A 25,712-nucleotide genomic window follows, 5' to 3' on the forward strand; every position below is an offset into this window, starting at 1 on the left:
GCAAGGAGCTCAACTCTGTCTGGTCCCGCACCTCTTCTTATAGTAGATGCTTGGTGGAACCTCATCACTGCCCTTTTCTGGGGCAAGGTGTGGCAGAACTGTGGGGCCTCCCACAGGGAGCCTCAGAGGGTCTGCTATACCCCATCACACTCCTGCAGTGAGTGTCTGTCATTGTGTCAGGAGAGCATCTCCCCCATCAGCACAGCTCTGTCCACACCAGCACTTCTGTCAGTATAACTTTGTCACTCCTGAGAGTGTTTTTTCCCTCCACACCTGAGTGACAAAGCTATACTGGCAGAAGCACTAGTACAGACATACCACAGTCAACTTGCAAAAGAAAAAACATTTTCTGATCTACAGGAAGAATAGATGGCGGGGAGGGAAGAAAAGCTGAAACCAAACCTTTTTATTTGTATTTCAGATGGTTTATTGCATTTTAAAGAACTTGCCAGCTCCAAGTAAATATTTACAGGTTTTTCTCAGCGGGATCAAACAAACAAACCACACAATCCAAACATACAAGCAAACCACCCAGGCCTATGATGTCAGCTGTGGAAATACTCTATTATTTCCAGCTCACTCCAAAATCAACGGAAAAAGCATTTTCTAATCAGAGACGTGGAAGGGCCACCAGACTGCCTCTCATCCATCACTTTGCTTTAAGGTCACAGAGCCTATAGATCAGGTCCAACTTTTGTCCTCATGTTCAGGAACCTCTTCATAGGTCAGCAATACAAATACTGTGCACCAAGAGACCAGTGCTGGTGTGTGCTCAGAAACTTCTGGATTGGGCCTCCAATTCTGCTTCCTATTGAGGGACAATTAGAGCATCCAAGCAGAAACCTCAAGGTGTCGTTCTGCTGCTGACTGTGCTAGCAATGCAGAAGAGCATGGCTGCTGAACCCAGCAAGCTGCTTTGTCAAATGGGAGCCTCGGCACAACTCCCTGCTGCAGCACTACCACTGCCTCTTGAGTTCAGAGCATTGCAAAAAAGCATCCTTCTGGGCCTGGCCTTCCAGGCAGTAACAGCATCCAGAGCTGTGGGCCCCTGTGAAGTGCCACAACAGTGCTGATCTGGCTGTGAGGGAGTGGGAGGCGGGGGTCCCAGTGTCATTGTCCTGGCAGTGCTGAGAGCTAACTGCTCTTCGCCCCATCCCTTCTGGTGCATAGAGCCAGGCCCCCCTCCCACCAGGCCGCAGGGCCCGCTGTGGCTGTTGTTACCCCTAGAAGCCGTCTTTGATTTGCCCCACTCAGCTGGCTCCTGGAAGAGATCATTTACTCAGCACTTTCCCTCCAACCCTTCTACTTAAAGGGCAGGTGTTCCAAAGATCTGTGCGCCTTTCCCTTCTGAGGGAGGGCATGGGATATGTAGCCCTGCTTGTGTGCTATGTTGAATGCCTGGGCGGTTATGCAGCCTGGCTTATCTATCAGCGTGCCATGCATTATGTTTTAGCTGCAGCACCTCAAGTTCTCAAAAACTCCTGTGTTACACTCCTTTGATGTTGCAGCATGATAAATAGCAAAGAGCCATGCTCTGGCCTCACCTACATGTCCACAAATCCCAATGTGTATACAGCTGATGGCAGCATGTGGTTTTCAGTAGCCTCCAAACCAGGCTACCATACTAATTAGTCTCTGCACAAAACACTGGATTACCTACATTTCTTTTCACTCCCCACCGCCATGTTCAAGCATCTAAGTGCATCTCAATCCATACAGATGAGAAATTCCACTCCTGTGAAGTCTTAGATAGCACTGCCTCAGAAGGTCTTTATCAGAGCTCGTGTCAGCTTTCTGCCCAAAAGAGTGATGGGACTCTTCAGTATGGCTCAGGAAAGTGACCATTCACTGATAGGCAGATATTGAACTGATGCTACTATGAGGAGGAAATAATTTACAACTCAAACCCCACATACAAATTAATAGCATATTACAAAACAAATACACAGCAGGTTGTAAGTGACTTATCAATGTCATGGGAATAGGGAATTGCCTAGAGGTTCTCATCTAGTGCACAATACATCTGAGGATTAAAGTAAACTGTGACTTATTTCTGCAAGGGAGGAAACCTATTTTGTTTGTATTTTAGAAAGAGAAATTATTTTCAAAACAGAAAAGACTGCCACTCATCCCCTTTTGCAAGTACAAGATTAACACAACAAACACACCCCACTACCCCCAGGAGTCCAAATGCCATTCTTGTGAAGGAAGAATACCAAGCAATACAGCTCCACGAGCATGCTTTAGCAGATAACAGCTGTCACTGTACTCTGAAAGTCGGTGGACCAGAGAAGTGCAAAGCTTCTTTGTAAGGAGTTGGTCATTTCCTTGAGCCTGTAAAAAAATCCAGTTAACAAGCCACTCACTGCAAAAAGCTACATGTGAGGGTTTGGGGGGATTTTTTGTATGTTTTGTTTTGTTTTACAGGCACTGCACTCAAGGACTGCAAGTTGTATCTTTCAACAGCCATAGCTTGTAGGTGCTGAATATACAAAGGGCCAAACTCTACCTTCAAATAGACAGACGCTCATTAAAACCAAGGGGAAGTTCTGTGCATTGGCAGGCAGAATTTGGACTACACGGAACTCAGTTACTGGGATGGATTCAGATTTGAGCTACATCAGTTTCACACCAACAGTAGTGCAAGAGAAATTACAGTCAGGCCCGCTAGGGTAGAATTTCCTGACATGCACGTAAAAATCCAGTCACAAATGTTCAACATAAAAGTTAAGTTTCCTCATAAAACAGTGCACGCAACAATAACGTTAATAATTGTGATGGGGGTTCACAGGAATGAACTGTGAAGTACGTTTGTAATGTTTTCAACTGCATACAGGATCACACAAGGAAACTGCTGTACTTGTTTAGTAGAGAGGCACTGCACATACCATACAGCACTCCCCATTAGCATCTCTTAAAGTTTGTTTTGCAAAAATGTTTGTGAAAAGATTTCAGTGGTGACCAGCCACTCACTTGGCTTTACCTGGAGTGCCACAGAGTGGCAGAAATGGGGAATTTCATAGGTTTCTATCAGGCCCTATTAAAGTCAATGGGAGTACCAGAGACTTTAATGAGAGTTGGATCTTGCCTGTAGATCCTGTCATGGTGTTTGAAACCCATCCAGGTTCCTTGTTCTAACAGACCAGTCTGAAGTTCTGTTCATGCACTAGTCTCTTTGTACTCTGTTTTGAGGGCTGAAGTCTGCTAAGTTACAAACCCTTGGGGTTTCACGGCTGTGCAAACATATCGTATGAAAAATGTGATTGCAGAGGACACATTTAAATAGGCAGTTTTCTCCTCTCTGTGACCCCCATTTCACAGACAGGAACAGAGGAGTTAAGGATGTGGTTACACAGCCTGAAGGAGCAGGCCTCCCAGGCTAGTCTACCCAGGCTGGCACTGGTGCTCTACTCCCTCTCTCAAGGCTTCAGGGGCTTCACTGCCACTTCAACATGCTGTCTACAGAGCATGATCAGCAGAAGAAGCCCATCGACCCAGAAGGTTCACTGCTGTGGGCTGTGCCAACATATCCAGAGCAGTTAAGTGACTTGTCCAGGCTCACACACTGTCTGTGGCAGAACAGGGAGTTGGGTCTGGGTTGCCCCTCACCCCAGGCCACAGCCTCAACCACTGTGCCCTACTTTACCTAACACTGCTGCAGCCTAGTAGCATTTAGCCCTAAAAACTGGTTTTGAAAGCAAGGTGAACAGGAGAGATGACTTCTTCCAAAAACAGCCCAGCCCAGCACACCCCCCTCCATGGTGTGGTTTCACAGTTACTATGCATTTACTGGACTGCACTTTTTCTGGAGCAAAAACCAGCCTTGGAAGACAAGTCACAAGGTTTTTGTTTTTTTGTTTTTCTTTTTTTGGGGGGTGGAGGTGAGCTTCAAAAGAGCTGCTAGCAACCTGTAGTAAGGTAAACAGAGAAGTGCCTGTAATGTACATCAGTGCCACTGGAAAGCATCTTAAAAACTTTCAGGAAAAAAACCAAACAAACAAACAATCTAATACCTACATTTTGCAAATTGGGAGCAATTTAGTACTTGTGAAAGAGAGGGACTTCATAGGCTCCTGGGAGTCAAGAGTTGTGCAGTGCAAGTTTTCCCCACCAAGCTCTGCCGATACCTCTTAATCTGACCTGTAATACACCCTACCATACCACTGGTTTGGGCCCTTCTTGAGCAAAGGTTTGGGGCAGACAGGAGCCATTATAAGCCATCCTAACTACTGCTTAGGATGAAATCAGCCATCTCCTTTTTATCTGTAACCCATACTGGAATCTGAACTCTAGTCTCCACAGCTGAAAGACTGGCATGCTAACCTCAGGCATAATTAGCACTCCTACTTAATATTTAAAATTAACAAGTTCAAAGTACAAATTAATGCTCACCAAGCACAACTTATTACCACACACACGGGAATGGGGACAGCATTATTTCTTCTCCACAGGTTTGACCTTCCCTTGATCTTCCACTTTTTTGATGGCAGCTTGGATAGCTTCTTGATCACCTAGAAACTGGTGACGGCTAAGAGGGCGCAGATTCTCATCCAGTTCAAGGAGAACAGGCACACCCGTAGGGAGGGTAACGTTAACTATTTCCTCATCTGAGATGTCTGCAAAGAGAAAAAAAACCCACACACAGTTAAAGCCTGCACAAGGCAACTTCCTGGCTTAAGTATGCCCCAAAGTATCTCCAAAGACATTGATCCACTTCTCTGCTGCGGCAGTGATCTGTCCAGCTAAGCAAGGAATTGAGACACAGAGGCAGTCATGGCTTCTTGGATTATCTGCCAAACTCAACCCTAGCCCCAGTGCAGATTAGCTCTTACCTAAAACGTCTGGCAACAATGCTGAGGAAGGCTATCTTCCTGTGAATGTCCCAGCAGAGGGACTGGATGCTGCAGAGAGGTGTCTCTGAAGAAGTGCAAGAACTGAGGTACACTGATTGCCAGTCCAAACCTCACCTTGCAGGTAACAGCATCCTGAAAAATTTGCTGGGCAAGTCAGATAAGCTGCTGCATTGGGGAGCTCACACAGCTTTGTGACTGCTACATTGTTGCTTGTGATTGGAGCAGGGCAGCAAGACAGTGGCTCACACTTCTGGCTAGCCTGAATAGAAGGTCAACTCACAGTGCGGGAATCTCTGAGAGAGGAAGTAAAAATCAGTTTCTCTCTCCTACTCTGCTTAGGTACCCCAAAGGGAGAAGAATCTGCCTGCAAAAACATCTTTCTTGGAGGCAACTTTTTCGGACAGGGATTTTCGTCCCCCTGCCCGCTCCACATCCGTGCAGCGCATAGCACAGCAAGTCCCTGATCCTTAATCAGTGCCCAAAGGTGCTACTGTAACAACCTCCGCTATACAGCCCATTTATCAGTCCCTCTGAGGGACCAGTCAAAGGTTAACCTCCCCCCTTGATGTTAAAACTCTGCATGCTCCAGCTTCTGTCATAAACCTCATCACACTAAGCCTTTTCCCCTTCTGAGGGCAGGCCTATACTGGGAACTTACAGTGGCATAGCTACACCTCCCAAGCAAAGTGGATAAGGAAAAGTCCACATTCCCAAGCAAAGTGGTTAAGTGGGCCCAACCGCACCTACTCCACTCTCTCAGACGTCACTATGCTTACAGAAGAATTTTTCCATCAACCTAACTACGCTCTCTCAGCAGGGAGGCTTACTACACTGGTGAGAGAATCCCACCCATCAGCACAGCTGGCAGCTCCACTGAAGTGCTCCAGTAGCACAGCTCCTTGTCCTAGCACGGAGGACAGCTCTCACCACGGTGCCCCCAGGACTAGGGCTTGTGTGAACTTTAAAGCAATTGTCAAGGACAGCAGGTCTCCCATCAGCATAGGTAACCCACCCCAGAGAGGTGGCAGCTAGGGCAAGGGAAGGATTCTGTCAATATAGTGCTGCCCACATCATGGGGCTCCTTCGGCTTAACTACATCCCTCAGGAGTTGAGATTTTGCCCATGGCCTGAGCACTGGAGGTGCGTCATCCTAACTTTTTAAAGTAGGCCAGGCCCTAGTGCAGATCAGGTGCAGATTTCTGTGCCAGGCTAAGGTAACATGGCAGCAAAAACTCTTGTGCCCACACTATGTGACTGCTCCTGCTGTTGCCAGGTCAACAGTGAGAACATTGCTAAAGTAAAGGGAGCCTCATTTCTGTCTCCAGGTGTTTGCTCTGAGAGCCACGTGGACAATTCTTGTCTGCGGCTGCCACCACCCTGAGCAATTTTCCTTTCTTTCGCCTTCAGCAAGTCTACACCTCGCTTCAGTTTTTAGTCTTTATTCTACTTGATTGAACTCCACCTGCATTTAATTCTGAAGTATTTCGGGGACAGAATCAGAGAAATAGACTAGATTATAAAGCTGTACTGTAATGGGCACGTCATCACTGGGGGGGAAAAAAAATCCCTCAAAACATACACCAGCCCTTATATACCAAATAGCTAGCTGAAAACCAGGATTTAAATGTACACGGAAAGTCACTGCTGAGTTTCTTCATAATGGGTAACATTTTCAAAAGCAGCCAAGTGATTTTTGGAGCCTAAGTCTCCTTGACTTCCAGTGACTTAGGGTATGTTTACACTTTTGCACTGAAAGGCGTAAATTCCAAGTCAAGGAGACATACCCACATTAGCTCTGATTGCAATGAAAACCTGAGTGTAGCCATAGTGCAGCAAGCAGTTGGGAGAGCCTCTTGCTATGCTATTTTTAGAGCTAGAATTTACATCTGCAGCTGCAAGCATAGACATACCCTTTGGCTGCTATATGAGTAGGCAATCATGTGTGTGCTTGTGAAAAGTTTGCCCTGTGTCTGCATGTACGCTCCCCACAAAAATCTATGTAAGAGAGTAATTTGCTAATAATGTCCTGGATCCTCTTTAGAAAAGGGGTTATAGAAGCAGATTGTAATTGGAAAGCTAGGTAGCCTGAAGTAATACAAGTTCAGAAAATAAATACAAACAGCTTTCTAAACAGACCAACATGCCAAATGGACAAAGGCTCAACAGGCAAAGTAAAGGGGAGCAGCTAAGGAAAAAAAAAAAAAAAAAAATGACAGCTCTCACAGAGCAAAAGGCACATAAGTTGACAAATGAATCATGTTAGGTGGAAGGGAATGGCCAACAGTCAAAACATTTATGGCAGCATTGTTATCATCAGTTGCTTTAATAAAAAAGAGGTTTAACTTCATTTAAAGGCCTCCAATGTTTAAGAACATCTTTATAATAGAATTTCTTTGCCCCTGGGAACAGGATGGCAGATTAATCCTAACAGGATACTACACAGCGCCACATGTGTGTGCTTCTTTAATACAGAAATATAACTAAACAAAAAGTTCCCAAATCTCCTGAGCAAATCTAATGCATCTTGATATACTCACAGTCTTGATTCAGTTCACATTGAACCACAGGCTATTGTTGCAAGAGACTAAGATTTGGGTTTCATTCTAAACCCCAAAATTCAGGAGAATGTATGCAGCTGGAGAGATGTTCATACAAACCCTTGCAAAATGCAAGCACCAAGTTTCTCACAGCTTTACTCACTATCCTGTACAACTCAAGGGTGGGCAATAAATTCTGCGGGGGGGGCATGAGCACTCAAAGAATCTGGAAGTGGTCAAGGGCTGCACTTGTCTATATTAATGGAGGGCATGTAGGGTCTGGGACAGAGGTTGGGTGCAGAAAGGAGCTCAGGGTAGGGGACTGGGGTGTAGGAAGAGGTGTGGGATCTGGAAGGGGGTTTGGGCGCAGGAGTGGGTGTGATCTGGGGGAGAGGTGTAGGAGCTTGTGCAGGGTCTGGAAGGGAGTTGTGATGAGGGGGATGAAGGGTATCGGGAGGACGCAGGGTTTGGGTAGTGACCTGAGACAGGGAATTTGTGGGAGTGGGGTGACAGGTGCAGGCTCTGACTGGGAGGCTTACCCATGGTAGCTTCTGGCCAACATCCGAGTGGGACCCTCAGGCAAGCTCCCAGGCTCAAAGCTGCTACCTGCTGAGGTCAGTGTGTCCCCCTGAACAGCACATCCCTTGGGGAGAGTCAGGCACCCAGTCTCTGCGAGCCACCTGCACATGTAAGCACAGCCCAGGCAGCTGCAGCCAATGAGAGCTATGAGGTTTGTGCTGGAGATGGGGCTACACGCAGAGACCCAATGCCCTCCTTTCCCAAAAGGGGAATGCCACCCAGATATACTCACGCTAACCCCAGCAGCCAGCTGCTCTGAGCAGCGTCAGGAGGCACAACAGGCAGGGAGCCTGCCTGAGGATCCCACGGAGCCATGAGACACTGGCAGCCCACAGGACCATGGCAGGCCAGGTCCAGCCTGGCCCCCCCTCCCTCGTATAACTGATCAAAGTCAGTTTGAGCCAGTATGAAGTAGCTTGAGCACACAAGGTCTACGCCAGCGGTTCCCAACCTTTTCAGCACTTCAGTGAGACAAACAATTCCATGGCACGCTGACATTTTTCCAGCTGAATCAACTTTTCATAAACATCACATTTGCTATGGTTACAGTCTTACCAGAGAGGTCTGTGACACAGTAGTGCATACAACAAGCTAAACAAGGATCAAATGCATTAATGCTTCAAATCCACTATAGAAAACACCGCCTTAGACAGTGAGCACAGACACATTTTCAAAATCTGCTCAATGCCATGCTAGGGACGCTGAGTAAACGAGTCACCACTGAAAATTTCAGCAGCTCCTCAATTACTTGGGGGTGGGGGAAGCGATTCCAGAAAGCAGACTCGCCTTCCCACCAGCCCATTGGAGCCAGGACATGGCATTTAAACCACATTCCAACTCCAACAGACTCCAGCCCTCCCTTCCTCCCCTTGCCACAACAGGTAGTGGGAGGTGGAAGCTCCCCACATACTCATTTAGGCTGGGAAGCAGCATTTCAGCAGCCTCCTGGCACCAACAGGGCCTCTCAGGTCAGCATTGCCCCTCACGGTGGCTTTGCAAGGAGCCAAAGAGGGGAAACTGACAAAAATTTCACAGCACACTTGGGCAGCTCTTGTGGCACCCCAGCGTGCTGCAGCACACTGGCTGAAAACCACTGGTCTGAGCAGCAGTTCCAGGAACATCAAGGGGACTGCTATATTCCAAGAGCACACTGTTAACTCAACAAGAAGTCCTGTAGCGTAGCACCTTATAGACTAACAGATATTTTGGAGCCTAAATTCCCCACTCGTATCTGATGAAGCGGGTCTTTGCCCATGAAACCTTAAGCTCCAAAATATCTGTTAGTCTATAACGTACCACAGGACTTCTTGTTGTTTTTGCAGTTACAGACTAACTCGGTCACCCCTCTGATACTCTTAAGTCAATAAGCTTTTAGAATTCGCGTGCAGAACCTCTGAGCTGCAGTGTTCTTTATTTAAATGAAATGCCACAGGATATGCACATTTTGTTAAGCCCCACTGACAGCGTGGTAAGGGCGGCGGAGAAGGGCACGGGGAGATAAAGGGGACAACCACCCTGGGACCCGGTAAGTCAAAGGGGCCTGGGGCTCTCAGCTGCCGCCGCTGGTACTGCATCAGTGGGAAGTGGCAGACGGAGTTCCAGGGCCTTCAAAATGGTCGCTGCAGTGCTGTGCCATGCCACACGGCATGCTCTGTGCAGCTCTGAGGGCTGGAGTGCACCTCACTGAGGGCTGGCTGCCCCCCAGTCCTGGATCTTCAGGGAGTGCAGAGCTGCCCCACTGCAACATGGCCAGGGGCCCTCACAGGCTGTTGGCTTCTCTGATTTTATTCACGGTTCTGCATTTGTAATGCTAGTTCACATGGCACTCATCCTAAAAGGTCCTTACGCACTTGACATAAGGGGTGAATCCAGTTTACAGATTATAAAACAGGCACAGATGAACTACCTTCCTTGCAGCCATGGAGAATTTGCCCTTATGTAAGTGAGGACTTGCTATGTTCCCCATCTAAAATGCAGACACTTCAGGGGGAGCGGGCAACACACATGGTGCCTATTTAGAATCAAACAGTGCAGATGACATTATAATGGGGAATTGAGATAGGCAGGGTGTCCTTAGCCAAGCTGGAATCTGGACAGAACATTTGTTTTAACCCTCTTCAAAAGAGTAGGCAGAATCTTACATGCATGTAAGGGCTCAGAAAGACAAGGTGGGTTAAGTGAAAACCAGTCCCATTGCAGTAATTATTCAGGACCTCTATTTTATGCCTTTTTTGACAGAACTACAGCCTCCCCCCCACAACTAGAGTGCCCACTGGTATCGTGCTGGAGCATCAGTTATCTACTGGGCAAAAGCAGAGTGCCACTACAGCAACTGCTGCAACATCTGGGTTTCTTCCCTATCCATCTCCCACTTAAAGCCAGGTCCATACACAGAGCACTGAAGCAGCGCTGCTACAGCATGTCTGATGAAGATGCTCTATGCTGACAGAGGCACCCATTGGCATAAAAATCCCACCTCGGTGTGCAGTAGAAGCAGCTCACTCATGCGCATGTAAGTGCTTACGCCAGTGTAAGTTACGCTCCTCCGGGGGTGGGTGCGGGGGGGCGGGGGGTGCAACATTCAAACTCCTGAGTGACAAAGTTTTGCTGACAAACTGTCTATAGCACAGTGTAAGAAATGCCCAGAGGCTTTAGATGATGAGACCACAGCCAAAAGGTGAGAGGTGAAGGCTGAGGAGAGAAGGGGAAGAAACGCCAGGAGAGACATTCCATAGCTGCTTGCTTGCTTTTAGCACATGAAAACCTTTTACTTGGAAAGATAATAGGTACATAAGGCACCACCATTTCAGGTGCATGCTAAAAACTACAAAGGCAATATCTAAAAAGAGAAATTGCAGCCAGTCAAGCAGGTAAGACAGAAATCAAGACACTGGAAACGTGCCACTCGGACTGTCTTAAGTGTCAGCTCCGGCTGCTATCCAGTTACTTCACACACCCAGTAACACAAGCTAAGTGACCTTTTGCTGCACTTCTGCACCCATACTGCTCCATGTTGAGATCTCACCATCTCACAACACAAGCAGGGTGAGACAAGGTCAGGACAGTACACCCCCAAGCTTTGTGACAGTTGTGCTCCTGTGCCTTGCATAACTCGAATTTTGCACGGGGTGGGGGCTGGGAACCAGGCTCCCCTGGGTTTGCATGAACAAGGGGAAGTGGGAGAAGCTGCGGCACAGCGGTCTGCCTGCCCGCCCACCTGGCTCCCCCAGCTGGGGAAGCCGGCCAGGCAGACAGCCGCAGCAGAGCAGCTTTTCCCCAGCTTCTCTCAGCTGGAGGAGCTAGGGACTGGAGAGGGGAACTGCACTCCTTTGGAGCTGCACTTAACTTGTGCTTATAGGGGTTTACTGTAGCTGAAGACCACCCGGATGCTCCAGGTAGTAGTGCTTAACATTCAGTAGGTGAGATTAATTCCTCTGAGTTAATACCAAGCCAGCGACAATGGGTACAGACTTATGGGAGATGTGGTCTTTCAGGAGTCTTAAGAGGAAGGTTTTGCCTATTCACAGCACTTTGAATTCTAAAGCACTTCCGTTTTCTTGAGAATCCAACCTGAATAACTGCTTTCTGCCTACCTAAAATCCCTCCAGCAACTTCAAGAGAATAGAATATTCTCTAGCTCCTCTACCACCCTGTTGTGCGACGATACTGGGTGCTGTTAAACAGGTACCATTTTCTACCACAGCATTTTAACACTTATTTCAGGAGTGGGTGAAGTAAGTGATCTCCACTTTGTAAACACTTTGGAGTGAGAAGATTAATAAATGAGTCCAATGCTGTATCATAGCTAATTTCCGGGCACAGTTGCTCATGCTATGAAGTTTGAGCCAATGAAAACACATGGGACTTCACAAGTATCAGAGGGTTTTTTGCCATTGTCCTCCTACATGGTTCTAGAAATAAGCCTCTCTCTGAGATTTATGCCTATAAAGAATTTATCTTCTTGCAGTAAATGTCACCCTTCAGGCTTACCGGCATCCCTTTGAGCCACATTCCAGTCTCTCTTCCAGACTGTTTATAACATACTGACAGCACAAGCTTGCCTAACTGGGGAATCTGAGAATTCCCTCTGCAAGAGAATAAGGACATCAAACTTGCTGGATAAGCAGAAATTGCTACCAGACTTTCGCTAGATTTTGTGAACACAGTCCCTACAAATTACAGCTCAGAAAACACTGCAGATGGGCATCCGATTGCTCTGGCTTTCTAGCAACTGAGTGTGATTCATTGACAAGAAACACTCCAGCTTGTCTCATTCCTGCTTTAACAAGAAACCTATGCATTTAAAAACCCCTGTGAGGTCACTGTCTTACCGTTCATAAGCTTTTTCCTTTCCTTTCATCTCTATGGTCACAGCAAAACAAAACAAAGCCACAGCAAATATCCGGACCAATTAAGCCGTCTTTGCACCCAAACTGTATCTTAGGGACCAGATTCTTCAGACTGAATGTACTGTCCTTTTCACAGTACTAATCACATTCCCCGACTGCTTGCACACAGTTGCAACCTCATTACCAGCAAGTACAAAATTTAGCCAAGGATGTCTAGATTATTAGCTAAAGTTTCAATGCCTTATTCCTGTTGGCATCCTGCAGGGGGCCAACGGCAACTCCATTAGGAAGCCTGGATCTGCACAGGTATAACAGCAGAGTCTGGCCCCTCATCTTTATGGTAAAGAGACTGCTTTAGTGAAATGGAGGTGGCAAAAATGCAGGAAATGTTTACGTTAACTAGCAGGTGGCACAAACAGGTCTCACTCCTCCACCCGAACATTTCTTCCATCCAAATTGTTACAAAAAAAAGAGATGACCCATCACTGGGCTAGGATGGTAGTGTTACCTGTAGACCAAAGACATGGATGTCTTGACCAAATCTTATGGTCAGAGAACCCGTCATTGTACTAGCACGTGGTAGGGTATTAAGCCAACGTCTTGGCCAAATCTTGTTTAAGGATGCAATATTCTGCCTCTGCTTAAAGTGTGAGCTGCAGGAGAAAATTTTAGTCTCAATACCTGTCATTGGCCAACAACTGAATTAATTACAAGCCAGTCATGGAGGGAGTCAGAAGAGACACAGCACAGCCCAAGAGCAATTCACAGTGAGCACCTGGTGATGTTGCCAAGTTCTGAAGTTCAGGAACAAAAGAGAAGAAACCCCAGCAAAACAAATCCATAAGACTTATTGGCAACACAGGTATGGAAACACATGTTGTGTCCCCCACCCCTTGACACCCAGAAACTACTCAGACTCTCCAGTGCATGGCCTCTCCACATTATTGTCTCACCACCAATCCAAACACAGGCTGGTGCAGGAAAGCATTTATAGTGGTTCCTTGGCCGTTTTCCACAGAGCTGGACAAACAGATCTCCTCCCTTGGCAGCTCAGCACACACTGAGCCCACCTAACTCAATCTTCTCCCTCCACTTCCTTCCTGTGTCTTTTGAGTTCTTTAGCTGATGGTTAATTGGTTCATCAATCCCCAGACTGCTCAGCTAATAAGCCACATTCCCCAGTCAGCCTTCCCTAGATGAACTAGTTGGTGCCTCAGGGTACATCTACACAAATGGGGGAGAGGGGCTGAAATCACTACTAGCCCATGCCACCAGACTCAGGCTCTTGGGACTCAGGCTGTCACATTGCTGCATGGACTTCCAGGCTCATGCTGAAAACCAAGCTCTGGGACCCTCTTACCCCATGAAGTCCCAGAGCCTAGGCTTCAGCCTGAATCTAGCAACCTGCAAAGCTACGCATACAGTAAACCCTCGAAATGCGCAGCTTCACGTTGCGTGTAACTCTCTTTGACGTGCACTGAGCACAACTTGAAGCTGCTCCACTGCTGTCAGCCTGCCTAGCTGCGGGCAGCTGCAGGCAGCTACGCAGGCTAAGATCCCCTCCTCCTCGCCTTCCCCCAGCTGCGTGGCTGTCAACCTGACAGTGGAGCCACTGGGGAAAGGCAGGGAGAAGGCTTTTAGCCTGCTTGACTGCCAGGAGGCTAAGACCCTCTTCTCCCTGCCTTCCCCCAGCAGTGCTGCTGCCAGGCTGACAGCTGTGTGGCTGAAGGAAGGCAGAGAGAAGCAGCCAGGAAACTGACCAGCCCTCATGGGCCGGTCAATTTCCCAGGTCCTACAAGCAGCAGGGAGCCAGGAACCAAGCAGCAGTTACAGAAGCGGAACTTACACGAAAATTTGAGTTACGCAGGGGCTGCAGGAACATAACTCACAGTTTTACTGTACATATCTCATAGAGCTGGAAGGGATCTCACAAGGTCATTTAGTCCAGTTCCCTGCCCTCTTGGCTGGGCTAAGAACAGGCCTGGAAGATGTTTTTTCTTTTTCTTACAACTATTTGTCCCAGACCTCTAAATAGTCCTCTCAAGGGTTGAGCTCACTAATCTTGGGTTTAGCAGGCTAATTCTCAAACCACTGAGCCTGCAATAGTCCTGGAAGCAAAGCTGGAAGATGGGTTCTTTTGAAAATTAGGTTTATTTTCGAAGGAACACTGTCTACACAGCTGTTTTTGCTTTTGAAAAAGTAGTCTCTTCCACAAATGCGACTGCGCAAGATTATGCAAATAACGTGTGAGAGTTGTAAATCAGTGCTTCATTTGCACGTTTGATCTCCCTCCTTTGCCTTCCCCTTTCAGAAGGGGAATGTAGTGTAGACGCAGACTCAGCGGGCCCAGAGGGAGGAAAGAGTATGGGCTGGGAAGGGATGTAGAAGGTTCCCTACATAAGGTTTTCACAGGCAAGCTCACATCTAGGGTCTGCAGTCTCTTTGCAGAGGGACTTCTGGAAATGACATCTTGCAATTATACTGTAGGACACCTCACAGTAGTAAGAGCAACACCTGGCAGTGTTTCTGGGATGGATTCCCCCGCCACCAGCTTCCTCCAAACACACACTACAATATTCCCTGTAAATTATGACAGATCTTTCAGGCACTTTAACTAGGGCTGTCATTTAACACACATTAGCGCCTACAATTAACAAAGAATAACTCTGACCTGGGATTTGAATCCGAGTCCCCAGTCCCCCACCACCACCTCCTGCTGCTCCCTAGAGTGGCTGGGCACGATATTGTACGAAAGAGCTCATGCTCTGTTGGGTAACAGGCTCTCTCCTCTTCCCACAGTGCCTGGGCTATTTGGCGGCTGAAGCCATGTGCCCCTGCAGCTGGCATTGAACTCCTAACTGTGTGTGGACATGGCGGAGCAGATAATTACCTGGGCAGCCTCCTGCCCCCCCCAGCTGCCTGCTGTTAAACCCACAGGGCTGAGCCTAGGCCCCCCTCCCCAGCAAACGATGGGACCAAACCCAAGCTCCCTGCAGCTTTGTGGGAAGTTTGCATGCCGAGTCCACCTTTGTGGCTCGCCCTGACTTCCTAATGAGGCAAACTGAAACTCCCTTAAGATTTGGCAAAGTCCAGGTCTGGCAGTCTGTGCACCAGTTGATAACAGCAGACGCGGCCTTTGGTGCCCGACAACTAGGCATGTGTGAGAACAGCTGGACAGCATTGCACTGCAGTAGTGTCCACACAAATGCTGCTTATAACAATAATGTCACCAGGCAGATGACATAAGATGACAAAAATGTTACTGTAAGAGGAAAAATACAACCAAACTAGTTCCAGGGCCCCAAACATTAGCAGTTCTGTTCTGTACAGTCACCACTAGATGTTGCAGCATGGCAATTTCAAAGTTTTTGGCTAGTGTAGACGTAGCCAATGTGGTTAAAAGTTATTCAGGAAGTGGGCTGAGGTAGTAAGCCATGTGCCAGCCATGCCCATACACATTTTCCTATAAAAGATTCAGTGCACTTCATTTTGTCAACATAAGAAATCCATACCATTGGGATGTAAAGGGTTTACAATCTTCTTCCGAGCACTGTGAACTAGGCCATTGCAGCATACACTGCCTGCTCAATGAACACCACTCTAGGCATAAGTTCTCTGTGCATTTTGGTGAGACAGTACTCACACAGACTATCCCAGAAAGAAAACAATGTTGGACAGTGCAAAAGCTGCAGATATGTGAACACAGTTTTGATGGTAACAGAGAGGTAGCCATGTTAGTCTGTACTCTAACAAAACAAACCAGCAGTCTTGTAGCACTTCAAGGACTAAAAAAATGATTTATTAGGTGATGAGCTTTCGTGGGACAGACCCACTTCTTCAGATCTGTAGAATTTATAGATTCTTCATAGAGCTGAATAAGTAGGGCTGCCTAACAAAAGCTCATGACCTAATAAATTATTTTGTTAGCCTTTAATGTGCTACATGACTGCTGTACAGTTGTGATGGTAGAAGAACTTTGGTGTAACGCTGGCTTTTATCTACTCACACCCAGCTGAGCTGACTTCTCAGCCAACACATTAGAAAAATCGTGGTTAAAAGTCTTACTATAGACCGGACCTATGTTCCTAACTGAAGTATTGGAAGGTGGAGTGCACTATTGTACAGAGGACCAAATCTTGGAACCATATCTGTATAAAAGAGGCTGTCCCAAAATTGGCAATGGCCTGTCCCAAACTCATACCCTCTCCACTCATAGAGCAATCCACAAAACCATGTCCAGGCATGCAATTTTAGCTGTTCACTGGGAAATGACAGGCTTTGTCTAAAGGAATATTTTAATGTTTTACCTGTCACAGCATATCAATATTACACTGGTTTTTATCAATGATGTATTCACAAGTACTTACCCAAAAAAGAAGATACACATCACAGTAACAAGTAAGTACCCCTCATGACTCAACCACACACTCTATAGCCAGGCACTTGAATGACATGGTGAGATGAAAATAGAGTATAAAATCTATTTATAATCAATCAATGCAGTCAAATAGGAGGTCTGGGGAGGGGGAAAAAAATGGACCAGATTTCTGATCTTAGCTGCACTGGTGTCTATTAACACCACGGAAGCTGGATTTTAAAAAAAAAAGTAAACATATAGCATAAATCTAATCTGGTCTTTTTAAAAACTGAAGTAATGCAGACCACCACTGTGACACTGTCTTTCCCCCACCACCAGATTTTTGTTCAAGAGATCAACCTATTATTTTGTCCTTTGGTACTATGATATTGGAAACTCTTGCAGTTCCGTACAATAATGGCTTAGGGATCAAATTCCACGTGCCACTGATGGACTGTTCCAAGCATGGCAAAAACAGGTTCTATGCAACAAATGCAAAGACAAAAACAAGTGTTGGATCAGCGTACAAGGTAATTTTTTAAACAAAGAGAAGCCTCGTAATTGTTGCTCACGGTCTTTCTGATATAGTAGTAAGAGCTTTACCTTCCAGGTGCTTGAGCAGTGCCCGAGCGCTGTTTCCATGGGCAGATATGAGGATCATTTTCCCACTTTTCAGTTCTGGTGCTATTTTTTCATTCCAATAGGGAAGGAGTCTCTCAAGCACTTCTTTTAAGCTCTCAGCCTTTGGGAGTTTGTCCTGTGGCACATCACAGCATTTATATCTGCGATCGTTATAGATCTCATTGTAGTGAGGATGAGATTCGGTTATGGGAGGTGGAGTAACATCATAGCTTCTTCTCCATATTTTCACTTGCTCCTCACCATGGTTCAAAGCCATTTCTGCTCTGTTGAGACCTATCAGAGCACCATAGTGGCGTTCATTCAGCCGCCACGAACTCTGGGTGGGAACCCACTCTTGCCCCATCTCTTCCAACACCAGCCAAGCAGTCTGAATTGAACGGCTTAGAATGGATGTAAACACAAGGTCAAACTGAAAACCTAGTGCTTTGAGGTGTTTCCCACAGTTCTGAGCTTCCTTTATCCCATCGTTGCTCAGCTTCTGATCCACCCAGCTGCAAAAGCGGTTCTCCTTGTTCCAGGCTCCTTCCCCGTGTCTTAACAGAACAAGTTTGTACTTAGTCATTTTGATTCTGGCTTCACGCAGCTTTTAGAGTTTAATATTTAATGATGATCCATCTGAACAAGAGACATGAAATGAGCAGGTCACTAGAAAGTAAAATACGAGTAAGCGGCAGATACTATAAACTCTGTGTCCTCTGTGCGGATCACTGGTTTTACATTCCTTTCCTCCCTTTCTGCCCAGTGACCACTACCTACCCTTACAACTCATTTCTTCCACCCAACCTGTAATTGGTAGTCCACCATCGTCATGCTATTATAATAATTAAAGCCATGGAGATACAATTGTATCTGATATGCAGACTTCCCTCAAGTCCTTATAAAGTCCAGCCCACATACGTCATCTTGGATAGTCACATTTTATTTGGCATAAGCACCCAGACACCCCTCAGCTCAAGGAAAACCCAAGCAGGCTGGGATATCAACAAGACCCACAAGGAAACCCTGAACAGTTGGGAACCAGCATCTGGGAGAGGGCTGGGTAAGGCTGGCAAAGGAGAGACGCTCCTCAGTACTACCCCACAATCTCAAGGCCTGGCCAGGGCCTTTGCTTGACACCCATGACCACACAGTCCCTTTTGTGTTTCGTTGCTAGTTTAAAGACACACAAAGCCAAATGTCAAGATGTTTACTGTTAACCTTTTATATACACTCATCCCAAGCTCATTACACAGGTCACTCAGCTCCAGACAGACTGTCACAGGGTCCTCAGACATTTTACAGGAAACCCCCAGAGCCCTTCACCTCAGAATGGAAGCCAACGAGACAACTGGCAAACATAAATGCAATAACAGGGGGCACCAAAGATGGAGGACACAGACTAAACAGGTGTTCTTCTTGAAAGAGCAACATATCTTTAGTTTCCATGAAGCATCTGAAGACCCTAGTTTTTTCAGTCTGATCCCCTATTCCACACACATACACTGAGGCTACAGTGACACTAGAGACTTTTGTTGGGGTTTTGCTGACAAAACTCAGAGTATTGATGCACAAAATATGTTTTGTCAACAGAAACTGTCAACAAAAAAATTGTGTAGATGCTCCGGGGTGTCCTTTTGTCAACAGAGCAGGTCTAAACATCAATCCACTTTTATGGGTAGATGCAATCTACTGACAGAAGTTTTGTGGGAACATCTCTTCCGACAGCAACTTCTGTCGACAGATCACTGTAGTGTAACCGTAGCCTAAATTCATAGAAATCACATCTGTACTACTGAATATTCAAGTCAACCCTCCTGGGAATCAAGCTTGTGAGCCCACAAATTTCCAGGAGGATGCTCCGAGTGCTAAGTTATCCCTTTAGGAGTCCAATGTTATAAGAAAAGAAGTTCAACAAGCATTTCACCTCCAGGTGGGCAAGGGTTCTTTCTTTCAGTAGTTTCCTCCCACAAAGCGCCCAAAGCAAAAGACCATGCAAATGCCCATAGCACTATAGCCTCATAAAGGGCTCATAGTTTATACGCAAGGTTCACTGTCTAGATACAGAATGTTTATTGCCATGGTCAATGGATTTTATCATCCAAAATAACAGCTCAGCTGATTTATAAGTCTAAATTTTTAATTCTGATGTGACCAGAAAGACAAGCACATTGCACTCATTAATACCAGTTCTGAATTGGGCACCATGACACAAGTCACTAGGAATAGAAAAAATAAAATGCCAAATCCACACAGAATTAAATTAATCTTTGGTGTAACTATGGATGTCAGTGCAATTATATACCAAATTTGGACCACAAGTCTTGATTAGCTTTAGGAGGGGAGGTACAGAAATGTTTCCTTATATATTTAGCTTATAAAAAAAATTGTCCTCACCTGAACTACGGCAAATGGATTCAACTTACACAACACCCCAGAGACAAAGAATGGAACTGCTATCAGTATGATGCTATCTGCAGGAAAACAGAAGGCAGCAAGATCCTTAACGCAGGAAGGAACGACATCAATTGTTAGTCATGCCAACGCACTCCCCTGTTCCCAAGGTGCTAACAAAGTGAGCCACTATCCCTGCCTTTTTGGTTATGTATACATGGCAGCTGGTGGGGAACCTCCCAGCCCAGGCAAACAGACTTAGCATGCTAACTCAAGCACAGGAAGGGTTACAGTGCAGACGCAGGCTCAGGCTACCTACCCAAGATCAATCTCCTCGATCTGAGCTTGGGTACGTAACTAGCCAGTGCTATGACGTCTACGGTTCTATTTTTAGCATGCTCACTTGCACTGAGACAATGCAATGGGAATCACATCTCCCACTTGTGTGTGAGACAGATTAGGCACTTCAGCAAGGGAAGTCTGCTTGCCTCCCAGATAGTCAAGAAGCCACTAACCCTGTGTCTTGAGACCTGATTAGGCAGCACAGTAAATATATACAGTGATAACAAAAAAGACACATAAGAGAATCTCTGTCTTGAAGAACTTACAGATCAATATGACACAGCTAGGAAGCAGGACCAATGAAGGGCAAGTTGCCACGGTAGAAAGACTTTATTGAAGAAGTGGGCTGGACACATGTGAAGCCTGTTGCAAGTGAGGAGGGCACAAAAGCGCAGAAGTCCAGAGTAAGGTGAGAAGAGGACAGTTAGTAGGTGATGTGGAGGAGAATTAAGTTACTGTGTACATGTAAGGATGGAGATGAGTCTTAGAGATGAAGGGCTTGGCTTCACTGTGGGTAGCAGAGTGGAACAACCACCAATTTACACTGGTCTAGAACAGCAGCAAAAGAATGGGGTATCACATATGAGAAGCATGAAATTTGTGCAGAAGGCTGGGAGAAGCTATTAAAGGATTTGAGAAGACAAGTGATGTGGCTGGAACAGTGAAAGCAAATATTATCTTGGGAGTTGTGCGGCTGATGCCTGGGATGGAACGAGGGAAAGAAATGGACTGCAAAGGAGTAGGAGATTGGAGTACTAGAGAAGTGATTGCAGAATGAAGCAAAGATACAACAGGAGGAAGAGAAACCGAAGGAATTTCGAGACACTATAAACAGAGGGCAACAAGAAGTCTTGTGGCACCTTATAGACTAACAGATATTTTGGAGCATAAGCTTTTGTGGGCAAAGACCTGCTTCATCAGATGCATGAATGGGGGGGCGTGGTTTCAGAGGGGTATTTAAAGAGTGGGGTCCCAGTAAGAGAGAGGGCTCCTTGTCAGCTCTGGCCCTCCCTCTTACTGGGACCCCACTCTTTAAATACCTCTCTGAAACCACGCCCCCGCCCCCATTCATGCATCTGATGAAGTGGGTCTTTGTTCACGAAGCTTATGCTCAAAAATATCTGTTAGTCTATAAGGTGCCACAAGACTTCTTCTTGTTCTCAAAGCTACAGACTAACACAGCTACCTCTGTGATACTTATAAACAGAGGAACAATCAATTTATAATTAGAAGAAGCCTCTATACAGTAAGTGAAAGAGAAAGAAGACCAAAAACTAAGACTCCCAACCCAACCTACTAGGCCATAGCAAAAACTGATGACTCTAGTTCTCTAGAGCTAGAAGGCCTTATATATGGATTTAGAGAAATGAAAGCTATTGGTTGTCTCTCAGGGGACAAGTCACTGACCTAGCTTCCCCAGGTGAAATAGACAAGGTCACCTATAGGGAAGGAGACTGGGAAAGTGAAAGAAAGTAGGAAAAAAAAGATCAGCTGCCTCTGCACCCTACTATATGCTGTTCATTTAGAAACCACTCACAACCAAAAAATTAAGTGCCATGAAGACACTAAAAGTCAACAGTTCATATGCTGAAGAGTGCATACTCATCAGCTGTGCAGACAAAACTCAACACTGGTGAGAGAAAGTCAGGTAAATGTGCTTGCTCTGCAAGTACTCTGTACCCACCGTTACCTGTATTGCATGAACAAAGGTGGGATTTTGCCCACATAAAAAGGGCAAGACATAAATTTTGTGCAGCTCTTTCACTGCAGAAGTTTTAGCTGACTCTGCTGCCATTCTGATTCAGTAGCATTTTACAAACACAACATAAAGGGCAGAGGAAAGATGAATCACACCCTCTGTTTGAAACAAAATTAACATGCATTTTTAAACTTCCCAAAAGTACATTCTCTCCTTACTCTTTTCTTTTAAAACGGCTTCTGCATTACCTCTGATGAAGAGACGCCAACACAAAATAATACACGGCACATTTACAGAGCCTGTGTATTTTTCCAATAATTTCAAAGCATCAATTCTGTAAGCACATAGGTATATTTAGTATCTAAATACAGGGCACTACTATTTGCCCCAAGTGAAGTTACGTATTTTTCAAATTCCCTTAACTGTGTGAACTTCTATCAAAATTAAAGTATGTTTAAAAAAAAAAAGCTGAATTTGAAAGCTTCATGATAGACAGAATCATATGTCAGAGATGAAAAACAGACTTGAAAAATGTTATGTTGGATGATTTAACAAACATACCTAAGTTTGATAGAGGAGCCTAAACCCTATCTTCAAGAGACTTAGACAGACAGCCGGTAAACCCCAATCAAAGGAGTTGGGTGGGTTTGGCATATAACTCACTCAGGCACCTTTGAGAAATCTCAGCCTTGAGAAATTAGGTACTTCATCCTCTTAGACACCTTGTAAGTCTCAGTGTAAGTGCCTAAGTCTCTTTAGAAAAATTTATTTCTTGCCCATCTACAGGGCCAGTACTTTGTTCAGTGCAGTTTTAAGTGACTCACACTACAGGGTTTCTCCCACTTTCCCTGAGAGAACACTCTTTAGTCTAGCTAATCTCAGTCTGATAAAAATGTTCCCAAAGTCTATTCAAAATTCTCTCTTCATAACTTCCTGCTACTGATGTTCTTTAATGTCACACCAACTCGATTCTTCCTTCTTTCCATATGGCATCTTTCAGGTATACACAGATGGTTTCACATCCCATTCCACCATTTCAGCCTATTTTCAACATCACATTGCTTTGATTAGTACAGTCCTGCAAATCCATGGATATCTGCTTTATATCTGTGGGTATCCAAATCCACAGATATGGATATCCATAGTTCATTTTTGCAGATATGGATGCGGATAAAAATTTTGTATCTGTGCAGGGTTCTCTTGATTAGTTAAGAATGTTGCCACTACAAAATGATCAGGTCTTACGCTCAGGTAGCCCTTACATGTATTTCCCCTAATTTACTATTTAAAAAATTATAACTTTTGTTTATTCCCCAGACTGTACCTATTTGGATCCCAATCCTGCAGATCAGATGCAGATACCACTCACAAAGAAGTCTAAGACACTTTAGCCTTCACAAAGACAGCAGGGTCAGGTCAACTGGAGGACCAATGCTTGGCTGTGCCTCACAAAGAAGGGAAAGGTAACTGGAGTATAATGCAATTTTTTAGACTGGCACAGCTTTGAACACAAGGCTGTCTCATGGCTCAACTGTCAGAGCACCTGCAGGTCCCACTCTAATTAAATAAAATTATGGTTCTGAGCACCTCTGAAAAATCAAGTTCTGAATTGCCTAGCTGTGTTTCTTTTGAAAACGCTCCCAGCTCAGAAAGTCTGCACATTGGAGACGGCTCACTTAGGTAAGCAGCTTTTCAAAAATTCTACTTTCGTAGCATCCCCCTTCCCCATAAGGTAGGGTTACCCTAACTGAACTTTGAAAAAAGAGGACCCCTCTGAGAGGAAGTGTAACTGTATCAGTACCTACCCACTCGCTTGGTGTTATTGCACTAGATATACTATCACACATTAACACATGACTGGGTAGATACTGAGAGAGACACACTGCCTCTCGGGGGTGTCTTTTTTTTTTTTTTTTTCAAACTTCAAACACGGTAACCCTACTTGCACGCTAAGAGCTCACATTTCTGTTTGCAAAAGGCAGCAATAGTAGTAACAGCTCTAGGGGAAATTAAGTCCTGGCCACCTGGGTTTTTATGCGGCTAGAGGGAGAGAGAGATCAGCAGCGCTAAGAACTGTTCCGTGAGCTGGCGAGGTGACCTCAAATCCGGACTCACTGCCCGCGCCGAGAACCCACAAACCTCCCTCCCTCCCGCCGCGCAGGCCGGTGCCACGAGACCCGCCAGCCCCCTCCGTGGTGCAGCACGCTGGGGCGGCTCGGTGCGAGGCCGAGCACAGCCCTGGCACGTTGGGGAGCACAGGGCCGAGCTGAATGGGGGAACACCTCAGCTGAGCATCCGCCTCAGCGGTGCCAGGCGCCATCCCTCCCCCAGGGCTGATGACCAACGCGAGCCGCCAGCACCAGAGCTCTGCCCGAATCGGAGCCGCTTTACCTGGCAGAGCTCAGCGGAGGAGACGCCCCCGGCCGGCAGCCCCACGTCCGGCGTGTGTCAGAGCCGGTCCGCACTGGCGGCAGTGCAAGCCGCGCGCCCGCCCCGTGGGGCGGGGAGCCGAGCCGAGCCGAGCCCAGCCGTCACTCACTCCATAGGCGGGCCGCGCCGCACCCTATCGGAGGCGGGCCCGGGGCGGGCCGAGGTGATCTAATTCCTCTTTTCCGGCTCTCGTTGCTGCGGCAGGAGGAGGGTTTGATTGGTCGCTGGAGCAGACGAGCAGCCCCCGCAGCCAATGGGGTTGTGTTTACTGGAGACCTGGGGCTCGAGCCGAGGGGGCGTTTCCCCCCGCCGCGGGAGGCAGAGCCGGGATCACCCGGTTGCCAGAGCGAGGCGCTCCTGGTGCGAGTGAGCGGCCCGTGGGGGACGCGCCCCCTCTTCGGGCGTTGGGGCCGCTGCCGGCCCACACAGATTCCTGTCGCACAGGGCCGTGCCCGGTGGGGGCAGCCCCTCGGGGGCCGGGGTGACGCTTCCCGAGGCGGCGCGGCGCTCTCATGGGCGAGGGGAAACGCGTTAGTGGGGCTTTGTCCCCGAGTTCGCAGCTGTGCAGCCGTTAATAGCGAGTTTCCCTTCCACGCGCGTCTTTTCTCGCCCCTGCCGAAAGGGGGCGGGGGCGGCGGGGGTCCATACGAGCAGGACTGAAATGTCCTTTGGTTTGGATTACGTTAGACGTAGGGTAACGATATTTCCCCGGGTCAAATACGGGACACCAGGCGGGGAGGCTCCCCAGCAGCCAAGCAAGTGCAGCTCCCTGGCTGCCCTGGAACGGGGCTGACGCCCCGCTGGGGAGCTCCAGAGCTGCAGGGGCAATTGCCCTGCAGAAGGGGGGCATGTGCCAGATGACCCACGCTGCCAGACGCTGGGAATGGGGCTGCAGCCCTGTGGTCGAGGCTCCTGGCTTCTCTGCATGCTGCAGGGAGCTGGGAGAGTGGCTGCAAAGGCATCAGGGAGGCTCCCGACCTATCCCTATGCCATAGGGAGTCAGGATGAGGGCTTCAGACCTGCTGGTGAGGCTCCTGGCTTCTTCCCACACTGCAGGGAGCCAGATTGGGACTGCAGCCCTGCCTTGGTGGGAAGGGGGGCCCCGCTGACTGGAGGGGCAGCTGCACAGGACACAAGGTCCCATTAAAATCTTAAAAGAGGATTGTGAGACACACACTACCCTCCACAACCCACTCCAACATTCCCTGCTTTATTAACCTCTGGCGTGACCACTGCTGGCTCCTTCTCCTGCTGCTGCCTGTCTACGTGGCTACTGAATATGTGCTCCACATAAATACTCTCCAGCCAGTAGCTGCAGCTGCACTGACCTGGGGAAAAGGCAGCTCAGCCAGGGGTGTAAATACACAACAATTAGCACCTGTGTTAAATAAAGCAAGTCAGTATGTCTTCCTAGCACCTGAAATACAGGACTGTCCTGGCCAAAATGGGACAAATGGTCACCTTAACCAGATGGGTTGGGGGGACCCTGCTAATTGCAGGGACAAAAAGTGGGGGGTGATGTTTGTTCACACCTGTTAGAAAACCTGGCTTGCT

General features: G+C 47.0%; 1 protein-coding gene across 4 annotated transcripts; it reads right to left on the minus strand.

Annotated features, from left to right (window-relative positions):
- Positions 1–409: 409 nt before the first annotated feature.
- On the minus strand, positions 410–24,271 carry BPGM (bisphosphoglycerate mutase). Of its 4 annotated transcripts, none has more exons than XM_075005318.1 (4): positions 24,120–24,271; positions 17,279–17,932; positions 4,393–4,616; positions 410–3,908 (listed from the first exon to the last, which is right to left on the minus strand). In XM_075005318.1, exons 2-3 carry the CDS (start codon positions 17,877–17,879, stop codon positions 4,435–4,437), a joined length of 783 nt encoding a protein of 260 aa, XP_074861419.1. In that variant the 5' UTR covers positions 17,880–17,932; positions 24,120–24,271; the 3' UTR covers positions 410–3,908; positions 4,393–4,434. The 4 variants fall into 4 exon arrangements, with proteins under 4 accessions (XP_074861419.1, XP_074861402.1, XP_074861411.1 ...); XM_075005301.1 differs by adding an exon at positions 19,691–19,767 and having other exon boundaries at positions 410–4,616; XM_075005310.1 differs by having other exon boundaries at positions 410–2,334; positions 24,120–24,270.
- Between the last annotated feature and the right edge of the window lie 1,441 nt (positions 24,272–25,712).

This window comes from Carettochelys insculpta, chromosome 1 (genome assembly GCF_033958435.1).
Source record: "Carettochelys insculpta isolate YL-2023 chromosome 1, ASM3395843v1, whole genome shotgun sequence".
In the NCBI taxonomy this organism is placed as follows: domain Eukaryota; kingdom Metazoa; phylum Chordata; order Testudines; family Carettochelyidae; genus Carettochelys; species Carettochelys insculpta.

Excerpts from the sequence above, each read along its gene's own strand:
- BPGM (XM_075005318.1), bottom strand. The coding sequence starts at position 17,879 with ATGACTAAGTACAAACTTGTTCTGTTAAGACACGGGGAAGGAGCCTGG. Across the intron at positions 4,617-17,278 it reads ACTGCTCAAGCACCTGGAAG|ACATCTCAGATGAGGAAATA; the intron begins GTAAAGCTCTTA and ends TTCTCTTTGCAG.